Source organism: Corvus cornix, chromosome 4 (assembly GCF_000738735.6).
Source record: "Corvus cornix cornix isolate S_Up_H32 chromosome 4, ASM73873v5, whole genome shotgun sequence".
Lineage (NCBI taxonomy): Eukaryota > Metazoa > Chordata > Aves > Passeriformes > Corvidae > Corvus > Corvus cornix.
Genome location: NC_046334.1, coordinates 27,795,660 through 27,811,433, shown reverse-complemented (window position 1 = coordinate 27,811,433; position 15,774 = coordinate 27,795,660). Strand labels below are relative to the sequence as shown.

At 40.1% G+C, this 15,774-nt stretch overlaps 1 protein-coding gene across 2 annotated transcripts in view; it reads left to right on the top strand.

Annotated features, from left to right (window-relative positions):
- The window catches only part of LOC104697302 (transmembrane protease serine 11E-like), a 40,991-nt gene extending 30,832 nt beyond the window's left edge, over positions 1-10,159 (top strand). For both annotated transcript variants that reach the window (XM_019293211.3, XM_010412124.4), the window contains 5 exons: positions 4,175-4,213; positions 6,235-6,430; positions 7,217-7,476; positions 8,253-8,395; positions 9,724-10,159. In XM_019293211.3, the coding sequence (XP_019148756.2) occupies positions 4,175-4,213; positions 6,235-6,430; positions 7,217-7,476; positions 8,253-8,395; positions 9,724-9,885 (800 nt within the window). In that variant the 3' untranslated portion in view covers positions 9,886-10,159. The remainder of the gene's footprint in view (positions 1-4,174; positions 4,214-6,234; positions 6,431-7,216; positions 7,477-8,252; positions 8,396-9,723) is intronic.
- The last annotated feature ends 5,615 nt before the right edge of the window (positions 10,160-15,774 follow it).

Sequence of the window (15,774 nt, the reverse complement as noted above, 5' to 3'; positions counted from 1 at the left end):
GAATCTGCTGCTCACTGCTCTCATTCCCATTTCCCCCAGTACTTCAGACCTTTGTGGTCTTTACTGTAATTAAAGAGCATTAGAGTAGAACTGTTATCCCCCCCTCTGTCTACACTGCAGGACAGATGCACTCTGTGACATTCCTCTCAGCTGCTCAGTTTGGTGACATACTGAAACTTGCCAGTGCTCCTCTTTTTGCCTGCATTCGCTGTTGTTACCCTACATAACACTGGGTGAGCCCCTGTTTCTGAGATAGCTGAGAATTTTTTAGTTCTCTCTCCTTTCAAGAAAGTTGTTATTAAAATGTGGCAAAGGACAATGGGAAAAATGCTTCCTCTGCTCCCTGATGCATTTCATAAAGCTGTGCTTCAAATGGATGTCCAAGAATGTGTTATGAGTATTGAAGCACATACTCTTTCTTATTTTTGTTTACAATCCTTTCCTCCATTCATACCCCTTTTAAGATAATCTCTACCTTACCTTCTCCGTGTGAAAAAACACCTTAGACAAACAAGATGTGAGAACTTGATGTACTAGAAGATGGAACAAACACACAGTTTGCCTTTGAGACTAGAAGTTATGTTTTCACATCTGGAAAATCACGTGTGGAAACCTATAAAGAAAATCCAGTTTCTTTTAGGAATCAACACCTGTGAAAAATTATGTAATTAGGTAAAGCTGCATCAGATTTTTAAAGCAGATTTATCATCTTTAATTTTGCAGCCATCTCTGGCCCTTTCTATGCTGAAAATGCATAATATCCCCTAATAATTAATTTGCCTGCCTTGCTTGCACTATGTCAACATAATGCCTGATACACTTATGTCACAGAGCTCTGACTGATCTTTTCCTTTTAACATAAACACTGAATTCTGTGGATAAAATGAAATGAGGCAGTGGACACAAGACTGATTCCTCTGATGCAGTGACACTGATATTATTTAGGGATGTAGCAAAGTGAGCACCTTTTTCCACAGGAACTTTTGAACCCCTCACAGATAAGATAGCCCATTCACTCTGCAGTTAACTATGAGCATTTCCTTCCATGTTTGCTCAAACATGTATGTTGAGGAGAGGAGTAAAAAAGTTATTTACTGATAATTTATTAACCTTACATCGTAAATGCAAGTCAATTTTCTCATTAATAATAAATTAAGAACTTAAGTGTGTTTTAGAGTTATTTTGTTGAATAAATAGGCAAAATAACTGTATTAACAAAATTTCTTGTCCAGTTGGAGAATAGAGCACTCTTCTGAGAGACGAAATCCCTAAGCTGCACTTCAATAGATTGCTGTGATTTTAATTTAAACATTAGTTTTCTCATTAAAGTTAAGCAAGCTGGAATTCAATAGCAAGCTCCATTTTACAGGTAGTCAATGCAGATTCAAGTGGAACTTGTTTACAGTAGAAGCTTGAACAATGTTTTCCTAAATGTGGCACAACTACTTTTGCAGCTATATGTGGTTGGGACAAGATATGACACTTTAATTGTTACTAATTGATGCTTTTTCTTGGTAGTGCAAACAACTAGGGCAACTAGTAAATGAGCAGGGCAGAGAAATTGTCTCTCGTGCCTTACAAGTGACTGCTTCAAGGCAGGGCTTACAACACATTGGCTGGCACAATGTGAACATCTGTGCTCTTGACCAGGCCAAAATGTGAAGCTGGTAACAAATGAAGTCGAGCCCCTAACAAGGTAAACCAGTAAGAAACCTGATTTTCATCAGTATCATGTAACCCAAAGTGCTCCCTGCTTTTGATGGGATCTACTATGGGCTCAGCCTATCTGAAAATAGGGTCAGTTACTTCAGTTTTCTAAACACATGCATGTGCTCTGCATCTGGGACCCCACCCTGTGAATACAGCACTGAATTTGCTGGCAGGGTATCACTGGCCTTTTTCCTTCAGCAGTGGATGGGTAGGAGAGTACAGCAGCTGCATAGTAGTGATATATTATGCTGAAATTCAAAGCTGTACAGACTGGCAGCGTGTGTGTGGAAAGGTTGTTTTTCCAACTACCCAGAAGTCGGTCCAACTGGGAGCAATGGGTAAAATTTTGCCCATGTGAGGTTCATACTTTTTCTAGGTGCCTCATGAAAAGGCAACCAGAGATACAGACAGGTGCCTTGCAGAACACCTGTGACTCACAGCAAAACTCGATGCAGTGGGAACATGCCAATAGAATTGCTTCCGGCACTGCACTTGAACAAGCTGGTTGCTCCTTTTGTCTTCTCAATGAGCTTTGCAACATAATGTAAGTGATAATAATTGGCTGCAGGCTTTATAATTACGAATTATGAGGTAAATGTCTCTCCACCCAGAGAAAAGCTAAAAAACATTGTTATCAATAGTGCACTTAAAGGCAAAAGGTCCTCTTTCGTGAATTACATTTGTTGATTTCTTACCAGTTTCCAGCTACAAAGTATTAGTGTGACTCAAATTATGAACTGCTTCTGAAGGCTGTATGAATTTCTAGGAAAACACTGGATGCTCATCAAAGTTGAAAGAAACAAGTAGGGCCAGATTTTTCAAAGCCAATATAAATATACGGGGAAAGTGGCCAAATCCATAGTACAGCTTAGCAGACAGTAATGTTTACACCACCACTGAATCCCTCTGCTGACCTAGGTTTTGCTCTCTGGTATTACTCCATTGTGATGTAAGGGGTCTTGGAGACAACCAACCATATTTTCCATAGAAATTCACAGAATACAACTAGTGTTACTGAAATGCAGAAGTACCTGTACTTTTAGTGTTTTCCTCCTTCTCTCATATGAATTCAGAAAGTACAAGTGAGCATTTTTACTTGAAAGAGGACCTTGCAAGTCATTGCCTGCCCACCAGTAAAACTTAGTTATCTTTAATATGCGAACAGTTCCTGTTCATAGTGAATAAAGACTGTGTTGCTATATAAGTGCCCAATTTTAACTCACCTCCCATCCTTACAAAATAAAGCAGTGGTTGCATGCACATATGGCAGCCCTAGCACTGCCTTTGGTCTGTAACATGCCCTGCAGACAAGCTGTACATATGCTGGAGTTCTTCTTGTTTCCTTTTTTCTACCATAATCTGCTTACTGTCACATTAAGAAATGAGTGAGCACACGTCTGGTACTGGTGGATTGCAAATAGACAATTCACCCTGCATACCTGAAGGAGTGCCAAGCCTGCAAGCAAAACACATGTGATACAAACCCAACAGGTGACAAGTGTGAGCCAGAGCCCTTTGCATTCAAAAGAGATTCCTCCTGACGTGGTGTGGGTTTGGCACAAAACTAGGATATTATTCTGTGTAGCAGCAAAGAGAAATGAAGGACGTGAATAAGGACAGGGATCTGCTGAGAAAGCCTATCCAGACACAAAATATGAAGTTGTTGACACTAGTATAGAATCACTATATAATAAAAAAAATGCATTGAACTTGAGTTTTTTTTTAAATTAGTATTATTTTTAAAATTGTTTTGAATGCTGGAAACTACAGTGGTAGCTCTAGTAAAAAACAGCTTTCTGGAAGAAAGGAGATAGATTTAGACCTTGAGCCAATGCTTGTTATTGTCAGCATGAGCATACCATATTGTCAGTAAACACACAACATGCACATTAAAGGAGGGAATGTATTGCTAGAACCTGCTGTGCCATGCAATAAATTGCTATTAACTATCTATTTCAGTATTAATAGTGTACCAATAAGATAGGAGAAAGGAGAGTGAGCCACTGCTATCGTAAGCTTCCATTGCTGCAGTGAAGTGAGTGCCTTCTGATCTTGAAGAGGGCACAGACGAAGTACCAGATCTTGTCTGGCCCTCACTTGGGTGTAACATGTGGCCTGTTAATTTTTTTTTGCAAAAAAGAGGAACTTCAAAAATTTCCACCATATAAATTTCTCCCCAAGCAAACTGTGGATCTTGAGAAATACAGGACTTGTTTTGTCTGTACTCCTTTCCAGAAACACCGGGGCCCAGCAGTGCCTGCTCCTCAGAAGACACTGACTGCAGAAGAGTGCAACAGCCAGCACATGAACATGATCATATATGAGCTCCCCTGGTTTCTCTAGCAGCCCCCTCAGCCATGCCCGCTGTGTGCCCTGGACTCAAATACCTGTCGGGGGAATGACCATGCAGATGGGAAATCTTGTCTGTGTTTACCCTGACTGTGTGTTTGTTTGTTTGTTTCAGATGTGGAGCCAAAAAGAGCAGAAGCCATCTTCAACGACAGTAAGTGAGGCTTTTTTAAAATATCAGAAATCTCTGATTTTTTAAAATTAGCATTAAGAATCTCTGAGCACTTTTCCTGGCCCTTAAGAGCCTTTTCTCACCCTTCTGTCTAATGAATGTGACCTTGTACTCTCAGAACTTGGGACTGTGTCATTTTCTTTAGCGTGCATTGGAAGGAAAGAGGTACCATAAGGAAATGTATAGAACTTACATCAGCCTGTGATTATAATCAAAATGTTCTGGAATTTGGAATGGCTAACAGCACAAAATTATTCCTCATGGAAATATATGGAAATGTGACTGGTTTTCTCAATGCATTGCTGTAGGGGTTAGACAGAGATACCTTGTTTTAGAGATGTTTTTAAGTTTTCAGAGAAAGAAGTCTGCTTGCTTGGAGATAAAATAGTCATAAAAGCTGTTTTTGCTTACAAAGATAGATATCTTTGCTATCTTTGCAAAAAGTTGTGTTTCTTTTAACTCTAAGAAGGTTTGATCAGTTCCTTGGCAATAAACTATCAAACAATGAAAGACTAAATTACATCACTTTTTGGGTCTGATTTAGGTGCTGGTGTTCTGGGGCTCTGATGAAACTGAGGTTTTTTTCCTGTGTTTTGAACATTGACTGCTCAGGTGCTTGATAGGATTGTGCAGTTTTAGGACCAGTTACTGAACATTACAAAGAGCTTTCAGGAAGGAAAAAAGTTCAGACAGTCTTATGAACTATGGTATATTCTGAAGTTTGTCTTTCACACAAAACTTTCGGACAAGTAGATTTAGATTTCACTGATTTCCTTCATTGTAGTTTTAAATCTCAGAACAGGGCAGATGCTGCACTGAGCCCATGAATTTCTCGATATTGTGTGACTTTTCTTTCTTCTTCTAAATTCATGAACAGCTTTCAATCTGCTGTAGTATTCCTGCCACTTTTGACTATAAAGTATTGTTAACATAATGTTGTGCAGATCCTAGCAGGAAAGGGATGAGGTTACACTCTGTGTAGCTCCAGTGTTTCAGTTCTGAGGATTTCAAGGCCCCTGGGGCTGGCAGCTCCTCAGTGATGAATTACTGAGTTCTGCTTTGGCCCCCTCCTGGGTCACTGTCTGGGAGATGAGCCGGGCAGCAATGGTTTGGATTGTGTGGTCACTATGCAAATAATTTTCATCTCTGTCTCTTTTTCAATGAATTGGGATAGTCCTGTGTGTCAACTTTCCTAATGTCTAGCTGAAATTGGGACCTGGATGAAAACTAGTGGGTCTTGGTCCAGGTAGGATGGATTTGATGCTGTTTGGATGGGAGAAGACGGCTGAAGAAGGTCTGTTCATTGAGGAAGTTTCTAAAGCTATGCAGGAGCTTCAGCTGCTCCTGAATATCCTGAGTTTAATAGCTGAAACTATGGATATTTTAATTTCTCTCTGGGTTTGGATGAAAATGCTTATTTTGTGTCATGGATGCACACCATGCTGGAGGTATCCATGCCTCTGTCATCCCTGGTTGGAGTAGAGTGATGCTCTTTGCTTGAAGTGCCTCTCCAGGTCCACTTGCACACTGCAGTGATCAGCTGCCTGTCTCCAGGTGACACCTTGCTGATGTAATCTGTGTGCATGCAAGGTAAAACCCCATGGCTTGGATCATTCCCACCTTAGGTTTTGCCTTTTTCATGTTTTATCCTAATGACAAATCACCTGGGACATAAAAGTTGGCAATCCCTGTATTTGGGAATTGTCTTGGGTGTGTGGTGAAGGATTTGATTCCTGAATTGGACTGCTCACACAGCTAAGCCTGAATGTTTGACCATCATGGCTTCCCATGATAGTCAGTTGTTCATTCAGGCTTCTAACACATGGGTTGTGCAAGAGGAGCTCTGATTTGAGGGGCTGGTGGAAGGTATGTTTTCTTGTTGATGTCAATAGGTGTAGAAGACATAGGTGGTGTGTAGTCTTACATTATGTTTTCCACAGTCATTTGCAGGAATATCTACTAAACAGAGGAATACCTAATACTCTCCTCATCCTTTTTGACAGTCTGTGGGTTACGGCAGAATAGATCAGTCAAGTCAATGGCAAAATCCTCATCGCTGAGAATCGTTGGTGGATTGTCTTCTGCAGAGACCGGGGATTGGCCGTGGCAGGCCAGCTTGCAGTACAATAATATCCATCGCTGTGGTGCCACACTCATCAGCAACACCTGGCTGGTATCTGCAGCTCACTGCTTCAGAGAGTAAGTTCCCATCTTAGAATCTGCAGCAGAATGTGCCCCTTGTGTATCAAGTTGTGTGGTTTTCCAGATTTGCACCACACCCCCGACTCTTTCCCAGAGAAACAATTTTGGAGGAGAAAAGTCAGGGTTAAGTAGGCCCATCAATTGGATGTTTCAATGAGAAATTAAAGACTGTCCCTTTGGAGCAGAACTGGAAATTTTATGAGTGAAAATCATTATTTGGCATATTGAGCAAAGATGAGCAGAAAAGTTAAGGTGACTGACATGGTGGAGTATTTGTTTCCTGTTACACTTCGTGTTTCTTAAATATATGCCTTAGTGTCACAATGAGGTTGCTGCCACTGCAGGCTGCTACCAGCAGTCACCCACCCCTCTATTCAGCCATTCACGCCCAGCATTTTTTGTTTAAAGCATGGCAACTGTGAATCTGCAAGGCATTTTCAGATGGACCAGCTGATTGAACAAATTATCAATGTGCAAAAATTGTACGGGAAACGAAGAGTTTACAGCGGAAGAGCTTTTTGATTTGACAACACCCTGTGGCCACACAATGGTTAGATCAGGGACAAGGAGCAGGGGAGGAGTACAAGACCATGGCTGAGGAGGGAATGCAGGAGTGCCCTCTTCTAGCAGCAGCCCACAGTTCTGTTATGGAAAGTGATGGATGCCACAACAGTCTAGTAGAGAGCTGGCTTGAAGGAGTTTTACAGTAAAGGCACTCAGCAAATTTAAAGTCCCAAACATATATTTACCGCAAAATACTTACAGCACTCTTACCTTTTTCAGCATGACTCACCCTCAGAAGTGGACTGCTACTTTTGGAGCTCTTCTGAAGCCACCAAGCTTGAAGCGCTCAGTCAAGACAATTATTATTCATGAGAAGTACCTCTACCCAGAACATGACTATGACATTGCACTTGTGCAGCTCTCCAACCGAGTTGAGTTCACAAGCAGCATACACCGTGTCTGTCTGCCTGAGCCGTCTCAGACTTTTCCCTACAATATTTACGCTGTCATCACAGGCTGGGGAGCTCTTACCAACGACGGTGAGTCCTGAGTCTGCCAGATGACCTGTATGGTTCATAAACAGCGGCTCTGATCTGCTACTGAACTGATATCACTTCTGTAGCCACACGTTCTATGGCAGCAAGCCTAATGTTTGCAATAGGTTTGTTTAGTTGTAGGCATCACTTTCTTGTTCTAAAACTAGAGTGGATAAAGACAGAGCTACAATCCACTGGCGCAGAAAAAAAGGAAGAAGACCCTTCTGTTTTCCCAGCCTTTCCATTCCATACTGTAAATTTTTAAGACAGGTAGTCCAGCCATGCACATGTTTGTACAGCACCCAAAAAACTATTTCCCCAGCACTAGCCAGAAGCTACAGAAAACTCTGTGAGCTTTCAGGTAAATGTGCAGAGCAAGCTGTGAATTACACAAGTTCACGCTCTTACCAGGCCACACTAAGAGTGGATTTACCAATGGAATCAAGATGTCTTCATTTTTGTATCATCTGCCCAAATTGCTAGGTAATTTGTGTTCCATGGAATGTGGAATTTGTGTTATATGGAACATGTATAAAATATATGGATTTACACTTAAGGCACTATGCAATCGTTACTTCAGTCTTAATGGTACAGTTCCCAAGTGAGTCTGTGATTCTATGTACATTCTCCTTAAGGGCCTGACCTAGACAGATCAACAAGCAAAACCTCCACATTAAACCAAATCAAGCTGGTCCTCCATAAGAGGACATTATCTTCCTGTATATTAACTACTGCTAAGTAATTATGTTGATAAATAACCAAATTGTATTGTCTCTCAGGTCCAGCCCCAAATGCTCTTCAGGAGGCAACAGTGAAACTTATTGACTCAGACACTTGCAACAGAGAAGAAGTGTATGATGGGGACATAACACCCAGGATGTTGTGTGCAGGATACTTGGAAGGAGGAGTAGATGCTTGTCAGGTAACTGTAGCTGAAAATTAGAAAGAAAAACTATTTTAATACTTGCTGCAGTATCTGGTTGACCAAATCTTAATTGGACAGTGTATTAGTTCTTTAAATAGGCTCCATTCAAACAGGAATTAAGTTGTACAGTGAAATAGCATTCAGTATCCTTCATTTAGCACTAAATGCTGTTATACTAGTTATGAGCTAAAAATTAGATGTCTCAAATAGCTAAAACCAGACATCTGTAGAGGTGAGAAGGAAGAAGGTTTAGAATGTTAAGTTACCAGCAAAACCACACTATCACTCACTGAACTTAAATTCTGGACTGGATCATATCATAACGCACCTGTTACAATCTTTGTGATCTTTGGTAACACACTTGGCTCAGTGAAAGGAAAACTCTCAGAAACAAAGATAACCATAAGGAAGGTAGGTGTAAAAGAATGGAAAGGAAATGTGCATGCTGCAGGTTCGCAAATGCTGCAAGGAAATGCTTATGTTCAAAGAAAAATATTTCCATAGTGATAAGTTTTAAAAACATAATTTCTATTTATGTTATTTTAAAACATTGTACTCAAAGTGCTGGTTCAATACTGACAGTTTCCTGAATCCCAGTCCTACAGATTTTTGCCCAAAGACAAACTCCCTAAAGAATAAGCCTGGGAAGCTCAGTCTTCTGTTCCTGGCTCAGCACTGAAGAGACCTGAGCAGAAGGGTGCAACTGCTGTTTAGTTCAGTAAATAATTTTGGTGAAAGTTGGGGAATTCAGTCTGTTGTGTGAAGACTGCCTCTCTGTCTGTAAGGTTTCCGGTACTGAGCCTTGGAAAGTGGATAATATCTTAAGAAGATATTACCTAACTAGAAGACCAAGTTCTTGATGAAAGCTCCAAAACAAAAGGAGCTTTAAACTCCTTTTTGAAACGTTATTGCTGCAAGTGACTAAAATTAATTATTTCAAGAATAGCAATTAATATTAAAACCTGTTAAAAAAATGGTTCCTGCTGGCTTAGATTGCTGTCTATACTTGTGTTTCCCTACTCTGTACGAGGAAGAAGACAAGGCAGGTGGAAAGCAGTCTTCACAAAACAGAAGAGAAGCTTTTTGTTGGGTTTTTTTACTGTAACAGTATGGAAACAGAGCTCAGGAGGTCCCCTGGCAAAGAGGAAAATGCCACAGACTTCTGACTCAAGTTTCAGAAACAGCCTGGATTCTGCACAAATGGCAGCTCTTGAAATACTGCTTGTTTACTCCTCTTATAGGAAGTCTCTTATAGTCTGTCTATGGAGAGAATTGTATTTTCTCTTCTGATCAATTAAATTTTTTCCCCCCTCCTCTTTTTCTAGGGGGACTCTGGGGGACCACTGGTTACTCCAGACTCTAGACTGATGTGGTACCTCGTGGGAATAGTGAGCTGGGGAGATGAATGTGCCAAACCAAATAAACCTGGAGTTTACACACGAGTGACTTATTTCCGTGACTGGATTACTACAAAAACGGGCATCTAATTCCAAAGGAAAAAATGGATTTAACTACATAGACTACATGTAACTTGTATTTGTCTGTAATTCTGAAAGGTTATTTTTTTAGTCTCTATATTCCTATGTAATTTTGGTTGAAGCAACCTTAGCCCACAGCAAGCAGTATCTTTGCTGTCAGAGATCCTAACCCTTCTGAATTCATGCTAAATGTATGAAATTGTCTGCCTCATCTTTGAGCCGTGAAACTTTCTCCCTTACCAGAAATTATGAACTGACATAATTAAAATTACTTTAAAAGCTACCAATTTACCTGCTTTATAAATGCAAACATTTTCCAGGGGAAAGAAAAAAGAAATTTTTCTTCAGCCATGGGCAAGGTCTGCAGCTAAATCTTCCTCCTCCAGTGAACCAAATGCTATCACAGCTGTGTTTCTAGCAAAGTGGACCCTTGATGATTATTCTTGTTAGAGACTATCATCGGCACTAACTCCAGCTGAGAACCTGGATGCCCACCTTGCTCCGTGGTCTTGGTAACTAAAAGTGGATCAGTTGGAGGGTAGGTCCTAACTAAGGAAAAGTAGGATTTCTGTGCTTGCAGTAGGTTGGAAGGGGAAAGAGAAAAACTTGATGTTTTCATTGCAAAGCACATTTAAACAGGATTTTTTTTTTGTGGATTCTGTGACGTTCAAGTTGCTTGAAGTTGCTATTGTGGAATTGCTTTATCACAACATTGTGCTGCTACCTCTGTACCTGTTGTCTTCTAGATCTACTCTGTTCAACACACAATATGCTTCAGATGCAGAAACACAAGCTCTACCTAAACTGTTTTTGTAAAAAAAAGCGTGCCCCAAGAACAATCTCCATAGAAAGAAACATGGCATTTAAATTTGTTCTAAAGGAAAAATAAGTATTCACCACAAAGGGGACTACCTTTTCGGTTCAAGAAACAGCATGCTTTTCCAAGGGCATGCCAGCCAGCAGAAACCATCTCACTGCAAAGAAAGCAATTAGTGATACTTCACTGATGGATTCATCTCTGCCATGAATGAATATGAACCTGAATATGAATGTGTCTTATGAGGATGAACTGTAATTTTATATTAAAGAACAGTCCCAAAAAGAACTTCAGAGAAAATGCAATCATCACACATTGATTAAGCGCTTTTCCTACCTCTGTGCACGACCTCTCGTGGATTGCTGGTGGAAGGGGGTCCTCTAGAGCCAAGGCCTTCAATATGGGGATCCAAAATGTCACTCCACTACTGTCACCTGTAGTCTTCAAACAGCCACTGGACTGCTTAGGCTCTGAATACAGGACTCACAGGAGTCTGTACAAGGCGTAAATGAAACTGCAAGTCCCACAGCCACACCTACTACAGGTGAAAATTCTGCTGAAGCATCCTGCCTCCCCCACTGCTCAGGACTGGATCTCTCCTCAGCCTTCCTACTGTGCAAGCTCTCCAATAATCAGCATCCCTGGGAATGAGATGTTTGGCACTTCTTGAAAACCCACACCCTGAATTACAAGTCTACATATGAATGGAAAAACCTATGTTTAAGCCTTGGTGGTGTAGGAGGGGTTGTCTTGTTACTGGGCTACTTCCAGTCATTCTGTCTTTTGAATTTTGGTAAAAGACAAGTTGCCTTATCTCAGAAAGAAATCTAATGAAGACTTTAGATTAGTTTTGGTTTCAAAGTAGTAGTACCTTTATTCTGATTTTCCATGTCATTGTAAAAAGAAGAGGATCTTGGGACAGTTAGGAGGATAGAGAGATGCAGCAAATCCATTTCCTTAATTTATTGATGAAGTTTGTCATTTATGCACTTTTGAGTTGCTGTTGTTTTTCAATTAAGAATTTACTCTAGGCCAGGTTCAGTTACAAAACAGAAACTTCATGGAGCTTTGAATTAGATAACCTGAAAACATTGCTTTCTTCTAGTGCTCAAGTCCCCTTTTTTCAAAGGCATCCTTTAGGAAAAAAAAATTTCGTCTAGTTATGTGTGCCTCTTACTGCTTTGAAGGTGAAAATCATGAGAAGTGTCCTTTACAATCAGCTGATGTATTGTGAGTGAAAAGAAACAGTAGTTCACTTTCATAGGCAGCTAAGGCTTTGTTTTGCACTTAAGTCTCTTTTTGCATAGCAAATGGAGGGGCAACAATAAGGAGGTCAGGCCCAGATACAGCCTCTAGAAACTGGTTCCTACCTCACACTGCAAGTGACATGTACATGCAATACCTTTAAAATGAGAAAGGCAGCCTTTATTTCAGATTTTCTCAAGAGTGGATAAATAGCCAAGAGGTGTGTGGGAGAATGTCTACCTTACTCAGGGAGTCCTGAGCCAGCCAGATGCACTTTTCATAAACTTTTTAGCAAACTGCCTGGCCTGGGTTTGTCTTATATTCCATGTCAGTGTTTTATTTATGATGACTCTGTTTGTTTTCTGCCTTAGAATAAAACAATGAGACTACGGTGTGAATAAAAAGGTTTTTTAAAGCCTTTTATTATTGTTGATGTTAAGATTTAGCAAGGATTTAAACAAAATAAAGGCAATATGTTGCATAACATTAAATGTATTTTAAAAGAATTGATCCTTTTCTGTCCTTTTTTTTTGCATAATAATAATCAAGCTAAAATTTGAATATGACACAAAATAGACTAATCTTCCTTATTTTATATAAAACTATTCTAAAACTATAGTTTTCTGTCCATTCTCTGTCCTAGGAATTGTTTTGTTATTAACAGTGCTTGAACTTTACCGATATTTCAGCGAAGACAAGGTGGGGCATTTGCTTTTCTAAAATACTCAGAGGTGAATTTTAGCTAAGCTAGTACTATGCAAATTAGAGAATGGATCTGAAGCTTCATTCAAGAATTCACCACCCTGCTTCTGCCCTTGGAAAAAAAAACCTGTGTGTGATGTTGCATCCCTGCAAACGGGCTACAGGGAGCTCTATGCAGCTGGTACCAATTCTCCTGAGATTCCCCAGGTATATTTAAAGCATCAAGAAATGTGTTCCAAACCTCTGGTTATTCAAATTGAGTTGTCTGGGGCTTGCCCAATGCTAATTTTCAGCTTGGAGCCAAAGTAGGAAAGAAAGAAGAGGCTGATTGCACAAGGCCTAATCATGTGAGGAGGTCTGGTTGAATGACATCAATCTGTCATCAGGATTCCTTATGTAAGTAAAGCTTGTAGAAAATCCCATTCTGTATCTGCTATTCCTGTTAACAAATTAGATGAGTTGAGAGCCAAAAGTCATTATTTAACCCAATGAATGTTTATCTGGCAACTTGCAGCCTATGCTGGAGATTCACGGGCACAGAAAAGCTGGCTCTTGCTTTTAGAAATGCAGTCAAACACATCTCAGTGTGAAATCAGCTTAGGTAATTGGTGCCTTTGTTTATCTGGATTTATCGACATTATTAACATGGTTTCTAGGAAGGTGTCACTTGCTAGAGCAGCTCTAAGTGGCAAGATCTTTCGGCCCAGCCAGCTGGGAAGCTGGAGTCCTTTTAAATATGCCATCAAAACACTCCTACACCGCATGGGTTGCCAAAAAGAGGAGACAAAGCCTTGCCAGTCAGCATCTTGCTCCTACAAGAGTGAGTGCAAGCCATAGCCCATGGCAGGATGTTTGGAAACCCACTGAAGGATGTTGATGTAGATTTATGGTAACTTCTAGACTGGCCTGTGTGCTAAACTGAACTGTGTTTCCCTTAGCATTTTCAAATAACACATTTTTAGGGAAAAAACTACAAGAGTTTTGTCTGCTGGTTTGCTTATTAACTAAACCAATCAGGGAAACAAATGTACCTCCCCAAATCCCCACTTTGGATTCCTCATTAAGAATGTGAAATCACACCTGGAAACCAGGAAATTAACAAACTGAAAAAAACTCAAGTGGCTTGGATTTTCCCAGCAGAAGGAAAGGAGATTTACAGCTATTCTGCTTCAGCTTCTTATGAAAATACTGGCTCTAAAGATATATTCAATACCTGGATGGAGAATGAATCTACAGTGGTGCACATAAAGTGAAATTATGGAGATCTGGGACATGAACAGGCTCAAGTCTGGAGGTGGTGATGTTCTCCTGGCCACAGCCTCATCCCAGTCATTGTTTCAGCAAGTCTGTAAACTGACAGCTCTGCTTGCTACCTCAAAAGCTATAGCTGACTATAACATGATGCAACTAGGGAGCTGGGATTTCCTATAAAAGTAATTTATTTATCCAAATATACTAAGATTTTAATGTCATATGTAGTTTTTAAGAAGAAGGCTATGGGGAAAAAGAAAAGTCAAATGACTTCAGGTATTTCAAATTTTGCAGTCTTAGAAAGTTAGGGGAAAACCTGTATCTGTTTTGATTTGGTACCATCAGCCTAGAGAGTTCCTGAATACACCTACTAACTGATGCATTTGGGAACCCATTTCTTTGGCTTCTGGGGTAAACAGAATCTGTCCATTTCTTTGTGGCATTTTATCTTAGAAGGCCCATATTCATTGTTTCACTGATGGTTAGTGTTTGCCTGCTTACTGTTAAAGGGTTACACCAGAATTAACTGGATGTTGCTGTTTCTCTACTTAGGCAAAAGGCTTGTCAGTATTTGCTGTGACTATGCAAAATCTGTTTCATGGGAGATGACTGTATCAAAGTGGACTGGTTCTTGAAAAATGTAATGACCTGGACACAAAGATGGTAGGTAGCAGATTTTTAAAATTATTATTATTATTCATAACACATTTGATGGGTAAGTTTTTAAAAATAAGAATGGTTAGGCTAACCTTAAAAAAAAAAAAGAAAGAAAGAAAGAAAAAAGGTTTATTTTTAAGGAAAGAAACCACAAACATAAAGGTAAAAATCACTGACAAGACTAAAAATTATGCAAGTGACAAAACTGAAGCTGACATTTTTGCTGTCTTTAAACTCTCCTTCGTTTTTCCCCCCCACCCTTTGTCACTGGGTCTCCTCTTAATTCCATTCCTTAGATACATGCACTGCTCTTTGAAATTACTGTATTGAAATAATGAAAGTAATTCTTCTATGTTCTGATTCTTATGTATTACGTGAAAAAGCTACAAAGCAAATACTAGCCTTAGTATCCAATTCCTTTACTGCTAAGGGTTTCAATCGACATCCCGAACGGCTTTCTCCCTTTATCCCGTCTCTGAGTTCGGCATTCCAGACTTCTAGTGGCCTCTAGTGGTTCTCTGAAATTTGCCCACATCTCGAATTTTCTTCTGTGAAAACAGCGGTGTAACAGACAGGAACCTTCACCCTCATCCTGCCAAAGCACAGCCCAAGTTTGAACGAGCACAGTGTTGTCCAGCTGCTCTTAATCTTTGTTACTAATTAAGTACAAAGGCTGTGTGCACTGTTGGACTGAGGTGTAAATCTTGAGGGTTGATAGAACTTTGTTAAAGAGAGAAATGCCAAAATAATGCACTGGATGCTCACAAAGAGGACAAAACTTGGGTCTTATTGTCCTTACAAGTGCCCAAAACCCCAATCAAGATAGACAACAACCTTGCTTTTTTTTTTTTTTTCTTTGTGTACGGTAGAATGCAGATAGTTGGTTGGTCTGTTTGTTCTTTTCTTTCTTAAGCTATAAATATTCTAAAATACAAGGTGACTATTCTGTATTTACTGTATGCAAGGACACTTTTCATTGCTTGAATCCCTCCCATTCCAGACAGTATGTGCTAATGGTAGCAAGCTCTCACCTACTCCAATGATCAGGGGTAACAGAAAGGAAGGCAGGGCTCCACGTGAAGGGAGATTAAACTGGATGATAGGAAGGCGGGCAGTGCTGGGATCTTAATCAAGAGTTTGGGAAACGGGAGAGAAAATAAAGCCTATATACCACCCCGGCATGGGCTGTACTTTTGTTTTGACGACTCTTTGCCAAATCTCCTCTA